At 42.1% G+C, this 15,970-nt stretch overlaps 2 protein-coding genes across 2 annotated transcripts; one reads left to right on the forward strand and one right to left on the reverse strand.

Moving 5' to 3' along the window:
- Positions 1–7,334: 7,334 nt before the first annotated feature.
- On the forward strand, positions 7,335–12,019 carry LOC137098733 (dynein beta chain, ciliary-like). The gene is made up of 11 exons (XM_067475269.1): positions 7,335–7,521; positions 7,644–7,790; positions 8,078–8,183; positions 8,632–8,735; positions 8,933–9,052; positions 9,124–9,267; positions 9,435–9,608; positions 9,696–9,932; positions 10,130–10,299; positions 11,500–11,632; positions 11,743–12,019. Exons 1-11 carry the CDS (start codon positions 7,360–7,362, stop codon positions 11,746–11,748), a joined length of 1,503 nt encoding a protein of 500 aa, XP_067331370.1. The 5' UTR covers positions 7,335–7,359; the 3' UTR covers positions 11,749–12,019.
- Positions 12,020–12,850: 831 nt separating this feature from the next.
- Positions 12,851–15,492, reverse strand: tmub1 (transmembrane and ubiquitin-like domain containing 1). The gene is made up of 3 exons (XM_067475270.1): positions 15,369–15,492; positions 13,612–14,077; positions 12,851–13,521 (listed from the first exon to the last, which is right to left on the reverse strand). The coding sequence occupies exons 2-3, from the start codon at positions 14,049–14,051 to the stop codon at positions 13,170–13,172; spliced, it is 792 nt and encodes a 263-aa protein (XP_067331371.1). The 5' UTR covers positions 14,052–14,077; positions 15,369–15,492; the 3' UTR covers positions 12,851–13,169.
- Between the last annotated feature and the right edge of the window lie 478 nt (positions 15,493–15,970).

The following is a 15,970-nucleotide window of genomic DNA, read 5'->3' on the forward strand; positions in this document are numbered from 1 at the left end:
TTTATCTACCTGAACCCAGAATCTGGACTCTCCGTCAATCTCAACTTCCCCAAAAACATACAGACTAAAGTCATCTGTGTTTCTAAAACCTACCGCGAAGCCCTTACCAAAGAAAACTACAGAAAGATTTTGTTGATACAAGAAGTTAAAGGAGACGATGTCCTGAGCTTCATCATCTCTGTTACTGAACAGGTAAGTTGGCTAATCAAAACATGCTCAGATATAACGTTAATTCATTCTAGCTAAAGTAGGCATTGCATAATAAAGATTAAGGATAAGCTACTGCTAATATTAGCTAGTTATTGCTAAGGCTAATTTAGGCTGTGATTCAAAATAAAGCTGGCTGTAATCTGTGGCTGGTTTGTCAAGTTAAGTTAATATTATCTACCTAACATTATACCTAAAGCTGACTTAAGATATAGCCTAATTTAAGGTTTGGATATAAGACTATAAGCTAAAATTAGGTTTAGGCTAACAGTAGCAGTAAGGCCAGGTAGGCTAACACTAATTTAGTTATGCAAAGACTAAATTAAGGCTATGTGCTGGATTCCAATTTGAATGTTTAGACTGCAGCTTACAACCAAACATTCAAAGTCTTTCTTTTTCTTCCTCAGGTGATCTGCCCGTTGCTTAGCAACCCAAAGAACACCAGCAGTTGGGCAGTGGGTGTGGCAGACGAGGCTCTAAAGTTCATGGAGCTACAGAAAAACAAAGCGCTGGTGATGAAAGCTCAGATTGAGGGACACACCTATCTACCTTATCCTGACGCTCTCCACGTTGATGATAACCCTGATGAAAGCCATCTAGATGATGGCCTTCACCGTGACCATGACCGCCATGATGTTGACCTCCAAGACGACAATCTTCGTGTCGACACTGTACAAGATGGCATTCTAAATGAGAGTGCCCTCCAAGATGATGATTCCAGTGTTGACCCTCAAAATGGTGTTGATGTCTGTAAGGAAGATCACCATGGTGACAGTGAGGCAGGGTAGGCAGAAGTGAGGTCTGTGGTGTTATAACTAGTACTTCCAAAATTAGTCAAGGAATGTCAGGATCAGTGGCTTTCGGATGCCCTTCCTTCCTCCCATTTTACCTGGACCTGTCACATAGTTGAAATAACCTTTTATAACTTCTTTTGTTAGAACAGGAGAGCAGCCAATGGATGGATGGACTTTAAGATCCCAATTGTTGGATCAGTGGTTGTATTCAGTGCTCCTCCTCTCATATGTGGATTTGGCTTTGAGCAAGACATTGGACTCTAGGTTGCTCATGGTCGGTCAGGCCAGCTGCACAGCTTCTTTCCATCAGTGTGTTGTATTGTATTGTATGCGCAAGGAAAAAATATAACATCATACACAGTATATAAAAGATGAAGTGCCGAATGAGACTCAGGTAGAGTAGTTGTTCAACAACCCCAGGGTCCATCAACCCCGGGATTGTTGGTTTGATTCCAGGCTCCTCTGGTCACATGTCGAAGTGTTCTTCAACTTAGTTGCTCCTGGTGAGTGTTGGCCAGCTGTATAGCTGCTCCCCAATAACAGGGTGATCTCCGATTGACCTAAAAGAAAAGAGATGTTTTTAACTTTAGTTTAAAATCCTCAACAGAGGAACAGAACTTGGATTGGACATGAATTGGGAGGCTGTTCAACCTACTGGTGCAGGAAGGCTTAGTCACCTTTGGTCTCAAGGGAGAGTGGGGGTATAGGAGAAGTTGTTGAAGTGTTGAATTACACCTCAAACTAGCATGTTAGAGGCTTTAAAAGCTGCCTTTTGTTGCCTCCAGACAACATCACCCGGAGGAGTTTTACATCAATATGAGTTCAGATAATATCATCTGGAGGTGCTCTGAAAAAGCAGGTTGACCACAATCATAACCGCCATAGTGTGAGCAATGAGATAAAATAATCTGAAATTTCCTCCAAGTGATCTCATTTGAAGGCATTTTTCAGCCATAGCACGAGAGATATTTTAAAATAATGAAGTCAGAGAAAAGTTTAAAAGCATTACTATATTACTGTGGCGCAGGAGGTAGACTGGTCGTCTAACAATCCCCCCTAATCTCCGGCTCCTCCGGTCATAAGTTTCCTTGAGCAAGACACTGAACCCCAAAGTAGCTGCTCCCGGTGACCGTTGGCCACCTGCATAGCAACTCCCTCATCTGTGTGTGATTGTGTGTGTGATTGCCTTGTACCTCACTTGTAAGTCGCTTTGGATAAAAGCGTCTGCTAAATGACTAAATGTAAATGTACATGATTGTAAGTGTGAATGGGTGAATGAGAAGTAGTGTAAAGTACTTTAAATACCAATAGGTAGAAAAGCACTATATAAGTGCAGACCATTTACTATTTACACCCTAAACTACAGCCATTGGGAGCAAGTTGAAAATTAGCTGCCCTTTAACCCTTTCTCTCTTCTAACAGGAAGTGGTTAGATGTGACTTTTTTTCTTTCCTTCAACAGGATCATAAAGGATATGAAGCTGCTCCACGCCTGTGATGGGACGATCATTGAGTGGGCAGAGCTTGTGTCAGAGTTCCTGCAGCAGGACTCATCTCAGCTGGTTTTAGATGGAATGAAGCCGCTCCCTTCAGATGAGTTTCACTTCTGGAATCACCGACTGAAGAACCTACTCTTTATCCAGCAGCAGGTGATGAGGTCACACTGTAATGGCTGAATTGGGATTTTGGGACTCATTTGTATGAGACTCATTTCAGGTGTAGTCAGGCAAAAAAATTGTATTGGCAGTAAATAACTTGGTCAAACTGAGGTACCGTTTGTTTCAAGGCTGCCAAGCAGAGACTGAAAAAGGTAAGATCCAGGAGAACAAACATCATCTGTACACATGGTTACCTGGCAGCAGGAGAGGGAATCAGTACTTGTTTTATACTGCTAGTTTGATGAGCTGATGGGATGCAGGCAAATTGTTGAGGCAGAGTGGGTCGGTTGATGGTAGTGGTGGAAACCCAACTAAGAATTGGGTCCTTAGTGAACCCGCATTGTTGCTTTCTATATGACAAATGATGTGGTGGCACTACTCACAGGTTTCAGATGTTAGTCTGATTTAATAATTAATTAATTATCAGTTGTACTTGTGTGTAATTTTTCAAAACAGGAATGTGGTTAGAGGGAATGTGAAGCAAAAAAAAAGCCCTAAAAGGAAATAATAATTATAATGTAAGAATTATAGACATTTACAGAATGATAAAAATGATTTCATTTTTTCCAGATTTTTCCAAACAGCTTATGAACAGGTTTCCTTTCAATTATAAATGTTGTCTCTGTTATAATCAGCTGATGAGCAGCAGTGCCCAGCAAGTGGCATCTGTTGTTCAAAAACTGGACAGCATCTACTGGGACATGCTGAGACACATCTACAGACAGGTTCAGGAAGGTAGACACCACTTTATACATGTAGCTGTTCATCAACAACACTTGTTACTGCAGCTTGACACACATCTGATGTCCATTCTCAGGTGTAAAGGAGGCCAAGGATGTCACTGTAAACCTGGAGCCTCTGCAGGAGAAGCTGAAGCAGGTTGAGCAGATGGAGTTCCAGCAGGTACCTGAGCTATAAACAAGGTTATATTTGATTAGTGTTAATCTCTCAGTTAATCAGTCATTAAATAGTAAAGTTAATTAATCAAAATTTTAATTGATCAAATGATTATTGGTCCAAACTTTAGATTGTTCCAGTTCCAGTTTTTTTAATAAATTAAACACTGTTTGCGATGTAGAGGGTTAGTAGGACAGAAGAAATATTAAAAACAGATTTCTAGCTATAGTTCTAGCTTCAGTTTTCTGGCTATAACCTGAGCTTTTTGTTGCTGTGACATGTATAAATGTACTGTGTTCAACAGTCACTAGACTGTTGACGTTATTGACAGTAAAACTGTACCACTGGAAAAGAAAATGTTGACATTTAGACTAAACTGAGATATAAATCATTGCTAGAAAAGTAAAGAGCAAGCTGCAGTGGGCTGCAGTGAGTTTCTCAAATGCCCATCAATATTGAGATTTTAATGTGACATCAGACTATGACTAAGCTCTGTCTGACTGGCAGCTGAAGGACCACATGGCGTCTCTGATGGAAGAGGTGTGTCTAGTTTGGATCCGGTCTGAATTCTACTGTAAAGCCTGCAGAATGGTGGTCTTGCTGCAGGAAATCTGCAACCTGCTTATACAACTGGTAGTTACACACACACACAAACACACACACACACAAATCCTTCCATAGCTGACATGCTGCATTTTCCTAAATGCCAACACCTAACCCAAATCTGAACCTGATTCTAACCTGAACATAAAACCAAGATTTGGTATTTATAAATTTTTCATAATGTGACTAGAACCAACAATAAGCTGTTTCTACTCACCGTTACATCTGTCAACAGCCAGGTTTAGCTTATTCCTTGGTACAACAGGGCTCCAATGATATGGTCACAAACTATACTATACAGAATTTTTTAGACTGTTCATGTCTATGCTAAATCTCTGGCAGGACTGAGCCAGTGCAACCTGATACATTCCATTCTTCAATTCTGGAAGACAAAAGCTGGTGTCAGGCTTGGTGTGCTAATGCCAGTTTGTCTGAGGGGAAAGTGCCCATTAAGGTTTCCGATCATCCAGGTTTGGTTATCTGGAGATTGGGTCATGTCATCTGTTTCTTCTTAGTTGGAAATGTTTCGGTACTTATGCAAATAAAGAAGCTACTTGGATGTGTAGAGAAATGATCCCAACCCAGAAGAAAGTACTCTGAAGGTAAAGTTTGAAAAACACATTTCATTAGATGTCACAAAGTCCTCTGACACACCACAAATTATTACATTAATGCACACTGACTGCATGCCCTCACTTACATCGCATCACAACTTTCCTGCTGAGTGAGTAGATCTCGGGAACGTTCTATGATGGGTAGTTCCTACAGTATGACGGCCTGGTAGCACAATGGGTAGAGCAGCAGGATGGGATGCAGAAGTCTACAGAATCAAATCCCAGCCTACCCAACAGGTCCATCCCTTAGTGCTAGCTCACTAGGCAACACCCCTGTGGCTGCCCACTATTCCCCCCGGGAGATGGGTTCAACCCAGAGAGAGAATTTCATTGTTACATGTATATTCAACATATATATGTGCTCAATGATAACATCAAGATTTTTCTTAGAAACAAACCAAACACGGCCCCTGATACTATTTAGTCTGAAGAATCCCCATGAGTCTGTGAATCTGGTGAAGTCTTGATGTTTGAATTCAGACAAACACCATTATCTTCTTCTGCAGAGCAGGAAGCTCCTTCGAGGGAAAGAAGTGCTGCATGGTCTGTTGTCAAACCCTGGTCTGGTCCTGGATGATGTCAGACTTGTGATCCAAACTCTGCAAACCTTCAAAGACGAGTACAGTCGGGTCAGGAGTCAGCTGGAAGACCTGAATCAGGTACAGCTGCAGTCCAATTCAAAACAAATACAAATCTAATTGGAAGAGAATTCACTCTTCACTGTGTCACTCTTCACTCAGATGAGAGCAGGTATTTCTCATCATGCCCTGTGGTCGACTCATAGTTACATAGAGATCCAACAAACTGCTTTGTGATCATGGCTGATCATTTTTAACCTAATCTGTGTATTGGTCCTGGTTTTTCCACGATCCAGTGGGAACAAAAAATAAGGAGGCTGTGGTTCCTCTTCTCTTTGTTAATCCTGGATGTTAACATAATTTGTTCAGCTCTAGGCCGCAGACTGGGGCACAGGGGGTATATGTGAGGCAGGTTATTGTCTGTCTTTGCTGCAGGACAGAGTCTGCCAGAGTTGGAACTTTCCTCCATACCTGGTCTTTCTCCACCTGGACAACTTCCTGAAGCGTCTGCGCAGCATCCAGGTATACACAAACTCACACTCACATAGGTTTCTACTGGTGTATAAAAATATAACTGACTGTAGATAGAAACGTCTGCTAATTCATTAAATGTAAATATAATAATTGAATCAGTTAAAAATTCTGTAGCACACAGAAACTTTTTATTAATTGTTAACACAACATTTCACAGAATTTATATCATAAGTAATTACATTCTGATTGGTTTGAGCCTGTTAGTAGGTTTTCAGGTTGCATGTGAGGGAACCCCTCTGGTGCAGTGGTTTACTGGAAATTTAGGATGTATGTTTCTGTCTTGTCCTGCAGGAGGTGCTGTGTGTCAGTCTGCAGATGGAGCAGCTGGACCAGACAGTGCTGTCTGGTGTCAGTGGCCACTGTTGGACAGTTATAGTTCAGGGTGTTTATCAGGACTTCCTACACAATGTGACGATTCTTTCAGAGTGCAACAGTGACCCCACTGACCCTAATGACCACGTGAGCTTATTTTTCTGAGGTAATTTCTGTTTGACAAGCTGTGTGTGACCTCTTTCCTCCTCATTTTCCCTTTCAGTTGTTTGAGCAGCATCTGGGTCAGTTTCAGGTTCAGGTTTCAGATCTGGAGAAACAGCTGGTGTCGATCTTCAGCAAAGCCTTCAAAGACTGCAGCAATTCCTCATCTGCAGCAAAGGTACGAGTCTGAACCTCTAAAGGACGCCTTCACTGATTTTGAACTTGCTTCTTTTGGTTCTAGTTTGGGTAGTACATGTACATAAATGCCTGTAAAGTTCCCCTTGACTTCCCTACATCACAATTTCTCTACTTCTAGCTAAAAAATACCTCTAGATGTCATTATTTGGAGGAAGCTTCAGTGCAGAAGTCGTCTTGTTGCTCACACTATGAAGTTTGTAATCACGGTCAACCTCCTCCCCCAGATGACATTATCTGAACTCCTAATGATGAAAAACTCCTCCAGGTGAAGTAATCTGGAGGAGCTTTTCAGCTAGAAGCAATATTTTAATATAGGGAAGTTTAAAAGCATTCAGGCAAATTTATACCGTAAACTAAAGCCATAGAAAGTTCAAAATTGATGAAGTCTCAGCACTAACATTCTGGTCTGTGTTTCAGCTGGTGAAGATGTTTAGGTTCATTCTGAACCAACCTGTGATCTTTGAGCAGCTGCGTCCTTATCTGATCCAGCTAAAGAAGATGGTCCTGGAGGAGCTGGATCAGACAGAACTGCTGTTCTGCAGCCAGAGGGAGAAGTCAGAAAGATTTAGCAGGTTCATTCCAACGCCCGCAGCCAGACTTTGCTGGACTCAGCAGCTCCTACTCCGGGCTGAAGACTCTATGAGGAGCTACAGGGCTGTGGAACACCTGTAAGACCATACCCCACTGCAAACACAAATTGTATACCTAGCAGGGGTCTCAACGGGTCTTTGCATAGTTGGTCCTGACTTAGGACTTTCTGTGTGATATTCAGGTGCATGGACTCAGAAGACACCCAGCAGGTCATGGACAGGTTCCGGCAGATCGTGAACCTGCTGCAGCTCTTTAGAGATAGAGTGAGGTCAGACTGGAGCACTCAGCTGGACTCAGATTGTGGAGTCATCCTGAAACAAACTCTGATTCAACACAATGACCAAGGCATGCTGGAAGTTGGTTGCAGCCACAAGGTCAGTTTAAAAACTGGTTTCACAACATGTACAGGGATATAACTTATGGACGTTATAAAAGTTTTACTTTAATGTTAGCTGGACCACCTGGTAGGTGATTGAAATGAATTCTGTGTTACCAGTTGGAATCAGTGTTAAGGGAGTTCAGGTATGTGAGCAGGGACAGAGACGTGGAGCTCGGCCCCCACACATCTCCACTCTTCACGTCTAGAGATGACATCACACAGTGCTACCGGAATCTCAGTCACATGGTTGCCTGCTACAATCAGGTACACTCACCCACCCATAAATAGGGTTTTGGTCCTGAAGCTGAACATAAAGCCAGGTTGTTGACAACAGCACTTACCATTAAACACTTCAGGTATACAGTAGGTGTTTAAACACAGAGATCTGCTTAAAACTAATAAAAATTATATCTAATCTAATGTACAAAAAGAAACAAAACAGGAGAAGAAAAGCTGAAGTAAATATTTCTAAATGTGCCAGAGTCGATTAACAGCAGTGAAGAAATGATCTGTAGGTAGACGTCATGTGAGATACTGTGGTCTTTTGTCAGGTATTAGCTGATGTCCTCCAGGTGGAGCTTCCTCTGATCCAGGACCAGCTGCAGGACCTTTACCAGACTTTGTCAGACCTGCAGAAGAGCAGCTGGGGTTCTGAAGGTTGCAATCAAACCCAAGCAATACCTCTGTGACTTATACACTGTCCCTTAGTGATTTTAGTCATATAGAGAGTTCTTTCACATATTGAAATCCCTGTAACAGGAGTAGCTGTGCAATCAAAAGTCCTTAACTGTGTATTGGGCTGTAAAAACACAAACAAACATTTCTGGGAAATTGTAGTTGATTTCCATCTGTCAGGACTGTTATTTCTCTCTTCTGCAATTACTCAGACTTGATCCATGACAGTATGATCATGGATGGAATTAAAAAATGAAAACACAGGTGGCCAGATATACTTGGCCTGTCATAATTATAGTATAGTATAGTAATATATAATTAATTCGATAGCGAGCCTGAAAATGTTCCATGTCTGCTAAAAACTGAACTAAAGATACATCACCCAGCCTCTTGATGTGCTTGTAGTGAGTGTTTATGCATGTTTGTTTAGCTGTGCAGCAGGTGTTGCAGCAGCAGACAGAGAAAGTGCAGATATTTCACTCCACAGTGAGTGAAGCCCGAGCCAACATGGATGCCATAACACAAATCATCAAGGTCAGTCAGCCTCTCTCATACCTCAGTTTGGTTACAGTTTGGTTATTCTTGTAAATCTCTAGCCTGCATTTCACAAACTTCTGTGAAAGAAAGTCATGTATTAGGGATTTGTCTTTCAACATGAGGGTCGACTTGAGAATTGGTCAGTTAAAGGCTTTGGGATATAACATGTGTTACTGTTGCACTACTGTGAGCAGGGCTGGACTCAGCTTCACCTGCTGCAGCGCTCAGATCAGTCCCTGCTAGAGGACGGAGTATCAGAGCAGAGCTGCAAACAACTTAGAGACGATGGACAGGAGCTGCTCCAGCTAACACAGGTAACACTTTGGGAGGGGGACAGACAGTTGGAAGAGTTTGACATGTTGATGTGATTCTGTTGGGCTCTCAGGTGAACAAGACCCTGTACACAGCTGCAGACTCCTGTGAGTCCTGGGTCAGATATTTGGACCACATTGATGCGCAAGTCCAGGATGGACTGTTCCAGCTGCTGCTCAGATCGCTGCACTTTCTGTCTGAAAACACAAACCCTCAGGTAGACACACCTGGTACACCTTTATTAGTTAAATTAGTTTAAGTGACATAAAAGCTAGAACCTGTGTGTGGATCTGGTCATACCTGAGCACTACAGCTTCTCTGTAACACTTTGGTTACTGAAGAGTTCTCACTTTTATCTGTGAACCCCCCTTTGCGTTTGTGTAGAGCTGCAGGGCTGCGCTGTTTGCCGTCTCTCTGCAGCTACCTGAAACAGGAAGTGTTTTTGAGCCGTCAGTGGGTGACGGCCTTTGTGATCACCTGAAGGGCATAATCTGTGATGTTTATGCTGCAGCCAGTCTGCTGCCCAGAATCTCTGCAGGTGACAATGTCAACTACCAGGTTAGTCTGACATCTCACAGTCTTAACACGTGCCAATGTTTATGAGACACAATGGAACCAGAATAAATGTGTCAACTCATCTCTTAGGTGTCTCTACAGCAGAATCCTGAGCTCTCTGCATTGGAGCAAGAAGTGATGTGTCACCTGCTGCAGGTCAGGGAAGAGGCGGAGCACTTGAGAGCAGAGTTGGACAAGTATGCTCACCTGTGGCAGAGTGACAGAAATGTAGTGATGCAGGAGTTCCTGACCTACAGCAGAAAGCTAGGACCTGAGGACCTGGATACTGAAGAAACCCCACCCACCCTGAAGGACTTTAGGAGAGAAGTGAGTGACAACTGTCCAGGTGTCTTCCTCCAGTAAAAAAGTGTGTATATGAAGTCTGTCAGTTTATTAGAGATTGATCAGGTGTGACTGGCTCTACCTGTGAGGTTCAGTGAAGTAACAATTATGTCACTACCCTGACCTTGCCTGGATGCTGCAGGACAAAAAGGTTTCTGTTTAAGTCTGTTTGTTTTTTTTAGATTGAAAGCCTCCACAGGCTTAGCAAGGAAGTATCTCACCTGGATGAGGTCATTGTTGTGCATGGCTGGCTGCAGGTGGACCTGAGACCCTTCAGAGACTCTCTGCTGTCACTCATCCAGGACTGGAAGAACATGTACACACAGCACCTACTGGACTCTGTTGGGCACAGGTAAAATCACCTGACAGCTGATAAACTATTTCAGCATCTTAAAGACTTTAGATCAGTGAGGTGTGATTATTCAAGCTAAAGTTGATAATGTTCCTCTGTTAGCAGTTAGAACTAATAAACACTGGTCAGACCACTGTCAGTGGCTTTTCAGTCTATTCAGCCTGTTGAATCCACCACTCCTGAGAGAGACCAGTCTGATTCAATAATCTGAACAGCCAATCAGGGCACAACAAACTTACAGTGACTGCTGACATTACTATTATAACAGCAGCTGCTGCTGTAGAGTGAGTAATAACGTTGTAATGTCAACTTCTTTAATGTTGGCTGTGCCTGCTCATTTGGGTGCACAAACCCAGTCAAAAACATTACCTAGATAAACATACATTCAACCTTTCTGTTCTTAATAGAATTTTTCCCATCAACTCCTTCCATTTCTTCCTTTTCCTGCAGTGCATCGTCTTGTTTTAAACCAAAATATATCCTAATGGTTGATGGAACTTTTGCTTTGATACTTGGTCTCTTGCTTGCGGGAATTGGGGTTTGCTTCGGCCAAGGCCATTTTCACTATGGTTAGCACCAGTGCAGGTAAACTTATCTTAAACTTTCTTCATCCACAGTAACGTAGTCTGCAGGTAGGGAGGAAGGATCTCTGCACATGATGCCTACTAGAACCCCTTTTATCGTAGCATTTAATAATATATGTTGATCACAGCTTTTGTTATTTGAAATTTGTGTTCTGTTAAATTGCGATATAATTGAAAACAATCATTCATCCTTAGTTGGTGCTGACAGTCAGCAGAAAAGAAGTGTGTGCTGAATAAAGATTCTTCATTACTCAGTTATTTTAAGGTCATTTCGCTATGTAGGCTCTAGAGGTTGCATTGTCTTGCCTTTCTATCCAGGATCTCAGTGTAAATCTCATTCAGGTAAAAGTTTGTGCAGCAATAGCTCTGTGACCAACACAGGTTGTGTTAGACTGCTCGTATATTCAGCCAAAGAACAGGTCAGTTAACAGCTCTTGCCTGACGCCCGGTTTCCTGGACAGACATTTAGTCAAAAGTATTGTGAATTGATCTTAGCCCCAGTCTAAACCCTCATGTCTCACCTGCTCAGCACTGATGCAGATGATCCTGTCTGTGGCAACAGCTCAACAACAGACACAAAGGCTACAGGTAAACAGGTGTATCTCTGTGTCTTCAGTCTACAGCAGGTGAGTCAGCACACTGCTGCCGAAGAGTCTTCATCTTCCTCCAGACTCCCTCTGACAGAAACCATCCTCCTGCTGGAAGGTGCAGGAGTGGAGTTGCCTGAACACCTTTCGGCACAGCTGCAGGTACTCACAGTAGTCTGTCACTGTGATGTTTCCTTACTGTTGATTGTCAAACCCTTGCTCAGCCATTTGTCCTGGATCCTCAGTTACACACTATTCTGTTTGTATTTCAGTGCTGATGAAGCGGAAACATCCGAGACCGAGGACCTGTTCATGTTTCTATTCCAACTGTTTGTCTAACTACACGAGTTTCACTGTAACTGTGTCAGTAATCAACATTCACATTGTTACCTTTTTGTTCGATCCTTTATTAGTTTCAGTGCTACTAGTAGTAGTAAAACTTTACTACTGTTGCATGTTTCCTTAAACTTTTAGATCATATGTCATTCTGCATACTCAGTACTTTTGGTATTTTTAAATAAAACCAAGACTAATCTTTCCTGGTGGTTCTGTTTCTACCAGACTGAAACTAGTGGAAGTAAAATTTGTGTCATTAAAAAGTCTCAAGTAATCTGATATATAGTCTTGAATGTGTTTTAAATGATTGAAGTTTTAAAGCTTAACATTTTCTAAATTAATAGTGTTTTACAGTGGTTTTGGTTGTACACTTGACGCTTGTGTATTTCAGAATGCCGTAAAAAAAGTGGGGATGGGGCGCTTTTTTTTTTTTTTTTTTAACTGCTTTAGGATTAACGTCATCTAGGGGAGTGGTTTGTTTTTTGGCAACAGATCTACATCACAAAATGAGCTAATCCAGGTTACAGACTGACAGACACTAAGTGGTTCTCTTTTACTCTACTGATGGTGTAGGTTACAGTGCATTATGTTAACATTGACTTTCCCCTCATGTCATTGATTTGAGATGTGCTAACCCTAACCCTCATTAAGAGTTGAACCACCCGTTATAGTCTGAAGTTCGACTGGGCCTTGTGTCGCCTTCATCTAACTAGTGTGGAGAAGTTCACGTTTAATTATACCTGGACCAAAAACAGTCCGATTGGTTAAAAATAGGTAAACACTGCACTTTTAGAGTAGCTGGAACCTGCATACAGGAAAATACAGATAATAGGAAATGCATGGGAAAAACACCAAATCAACTTAAACTCCTTCCACAAACAATACTGTATGTATTAATGTCAGGATCCAACTGGACCCATCAACAATTCCCTGCTCCAGCTCCTCCAAAGATTAAACCTACACCAACACCCAATCTGAGCTACTGATGACTTTACACCTGTACTGGTCTCTGTGTCTATAATTCAACACAAAAAGTACAACAGGATAAATTAATGATTTAATAGAATTTGTCTTCAAAAGTTGTTTTTTAAACAAATGACTTTCCTTCCCTATTCAAACAGACAGGTAAAGACAGACAGGTCCAGTGGCCAGAAACCAGAATAAAGAGGCACTGTGATGATGATGATGATGATGAGAATCTACAGAAATGTTTTTAAAAAATTAAAAATAAAAGTACTAGTTTACGCTCTGTATCTCCATGGGCACAGAAAAAAAACTGTCAGCATCCATTTCCTCGGGCAGGTTTGAGTCCCCGCTCTTAGATCAGAGGCCCTGCCTCCAGCTGCAACCAATCAGAGAGCAGCTAGCGGCGGTAGACCCCAAAGGCCACCAGGCTGAGGAAGATGGTGACTCCAACTAGCGAGGCTGTGGCTGGGGCTGTAAAGAACTGCCGGTACTGGATCTGACAGTACCACAGCACTGACAGCATGAGGACCAGCAGTGGCACCATCAGGCTGCCCACATTCAGAGCAACCTGCACTTGGTCTGCAGGCCGTGGCCCTCCAGCTGCTCCCCGTCCTGCATGCTGGGAGATGTGACAGTGCAGGACGCAGTTGTGGACCAGGTTCAGGGAGGCCAGAGTCTGGGCATCATCCTGAAGCAGCTGCCCCTGGTAGATCAACCGGACCTGGTTTTCCTGGCCTGCAAAGTAGGTTCTGCAAGGTCGGAAGAAGGTCAGAGGTCAAAACCAGATTCTGGTATGTACTACTGTAGTTTTACTATTGCAGTAGTACTGCTGTACTCACCGTTTGATGTACCCAATGGTATCCTGTGGTTGAACCTGAGCTGTTCTCTCTGTATCGTTCAGGAACTTCAGTCTGACCACCATGTTTCTCTGAGATGAAGGCTCCTCTCCTTCTCCTCTGCTTCTCGCAACATCCTCCTCCCTGACTCTCCCCTCATCCTCCTTCTCATTGGTGGGGGATGCTGGGGCCTCGGTAGACGTGCTGTCATTTGCTGAACTGGATGGTGAAGAGGAGGAAGAGGGTGATGAAGAGGAGTGAGGGGTGTCCTGGTGAGTGGGGCTAATCTCCAGCGAGGGGCCAGGGCCAGCTGTGGAGGCAAACAGGTGTTCTGGTGGCTCGGGGGTGCGGGTTGAGATCCAGGCCAGCAGCAGCACCATCAGCAACAGCAGGGAGCCGAATAGTAGCGTCACTTCATCTCCCACACCTTCGATCAGAGCCATCACCACGGCAGCACCCACTGACGTCACTTAGGTAACACAAGTAGACACAGCACAAAGTAGAGTTCAAAGAGTCTACATCAATCACATCATCTGTTTATCAAGGGATATCATTTATCAAGGGATAAGTCTGTCATCTAAACAGAAAAACTAGTATCTGCATGTGGCTGAAATGTACAAACATGTTTGTGGAAAACGCACACACACATTTAACCTTAACTTTTTCAAGCAGTCTGATACAGGTTAAACAGACTGTTATTACTTTGACATACAGTAATCTATACAGAGAAGGCACAGTTCATATTCATGTTCTCCCAAACTTTCAAGTCAAATTAAGTTTTATTTCTATGGGTCAATTTGACTGATTTAAGTTCATTTTACTGTGCATGTCTTTTATTTTTAGGTTTTCAGTTCCTGATTATAATTATTAGGACGTAACACTGAAAAATCAGAATAAATCATGTCTCCATTCTTTATAGTTATTCGAGTTGTGTACCTGCGGCCACAGTAAATATGTATTTTTGGAACTTATCGATCAGTCAATATACATTTATTTGGCTCTTGTTTTATCTGTTATGCTGTAGCACAATTTCTGTTCACTAGTCATCTTCTGTTATGTATTTACAGCGGATTTTGTTTCTGTAAAAATGCAAAAGCTGATATGAACTCTACAGACTAAAGATAAAATTTTAACTTTTGTTGACCAACTAATTAATACATTAATTGACCATGCTGATAACTAATAATTTACATATTTAAGTTTTTTTATAGAAGATGTTTAGATTTTATATTAACCTTTATTTAGTGAAAACTGTTGAATAAACTAAAAACTAAGCAGATGAGGTAATTAACTGAATCTTTTATTTTAAGCAAAGTCTCAAATCAAAGTTTTTGCAGACGTTTAAAACTATTTAAACTTTCTTTCGAACATGTCTCGATTCATTTTAACATCGGTAACTTTACAGTTGCTTTACCTATAGATTATTTATTCCGTACAGGTGTTAATGAGGCTCACCTGACCCAGCTAACGGTTAGCCCGGGTTTAGTTCAGCCGTTTCTCGGTTTTAACCCAGGCTCTGTGGTCCGGTGTGGATCCGTATGTGAAAAACATGTTCCACTTCAACACTTCGATGTTATTAATCTGCTAATTTTTAACAAAACCCTGTTTAATGGTGAGCTAAAGTCAGCTAAATGCTAACTGCGTCTAAAGTCGGACAGGAAGTGAGCTAAACTACATGCTAACAGTGCAGGTTACGTGCTCAATAATAACAGTAAAATAGATTCAGAGTTAGTTTCTGGACAAACAAAATAAAGACTTACAGTTCAGTTGAAAAAACTCATATCATAGACTGGTAGCCTTCAGGCTAACCAGGCTAATATGTTTCCACTTCAGCCAAGCACTTCCGGCTGCTGTTTCTTCTTCGGTGGTTTTGACGGAATTGACGCAGCGGTGACGGAATGCTGCCTGTTATTGGTGGGACGGTGAAAACTTGTTTCTAAAGCGGAGCGTAACTAAAACGTTAGACCATTCTGGTATATTATGGCTAAGAAATACTAATATAGTATATGAATGGGTTATGTTGTCTTCAGAAGATTCTAGCGCAATAAAAAATGAGTCGGGGTGCGCAGGCGACTGCAGAATATCCATTAATTGCAGGGTCAGTTTAATCCTCTGCTGTGTGGTTTTTTTTTGTTTGTTTGTTTTTTTTGTTGTTGTTTTTGTCCTTTTGGCTTATCCCGTGAGTTCAGGGTTGCCACAGCGGATCATTGTGGTCTGGTTATAATATATAAAATAAACGTAAAAAATGTTGGGTGATTGAGCTGAGTTACCATAAGGCGTTGCACATAAAACAAATCTCTAAAAGGATTGGAAGCAGCTGCAGGCGATGGCTTCTGCTTCCGAAGTGAAGGTGGTGGTGAGG

Source organism: Channa argus, chromosome 14 (genome assembly GCF_033026475.1).
Source record: "Channa argus isolate prfri chromosome 14, Channa argus male v1.0, whole genome shotgun sequence".
Lineage (NCBI taxonomy): Eukaryota > Metazoa > Chordata > Actinopteri > Anabantiformes > Channidae > Channa > Channa argus.

Bases quoted from the DNA above. Each gene is read 5' to 3' on its own strand.
- LOC137098733 (XM_067475269.1), top strand. From the start codon at position 7,360: ATGGACAGGTTCCGGCAGATCGTGAACCTGCTGCAGCTCTTTAGAGAT. The intron at 7,522-7,643 runs GTCAGTTTAAAA...CTGTGTTACCAG, and splicing joins AAGTTGGTTGCAGCCACAAG to TTGGAATCAGTGTTAAGGGA. The intron at 9,268-9,434 runs GTAGACACACCT...GCGTTTGTGTAG, and splicing joins CTGAAAACACAAACCCTCAG to AGCTGCAGGGCTGCGCTGTT.
- tmub1 (XM_067475270.1), bottom strand. From the start codon at position 14,051: ATGGCTCTGATCGAAGGTGTGGGAGATGAAGTGACGCTACTATTCGGC. The intron at 13,522-13,611 runs GTGAGTACAGCA...CCGACCTTGCAG, and splicing joins ACCATTGGGTACATCAAACG to AACCTACTTTGCAGGCCAGG.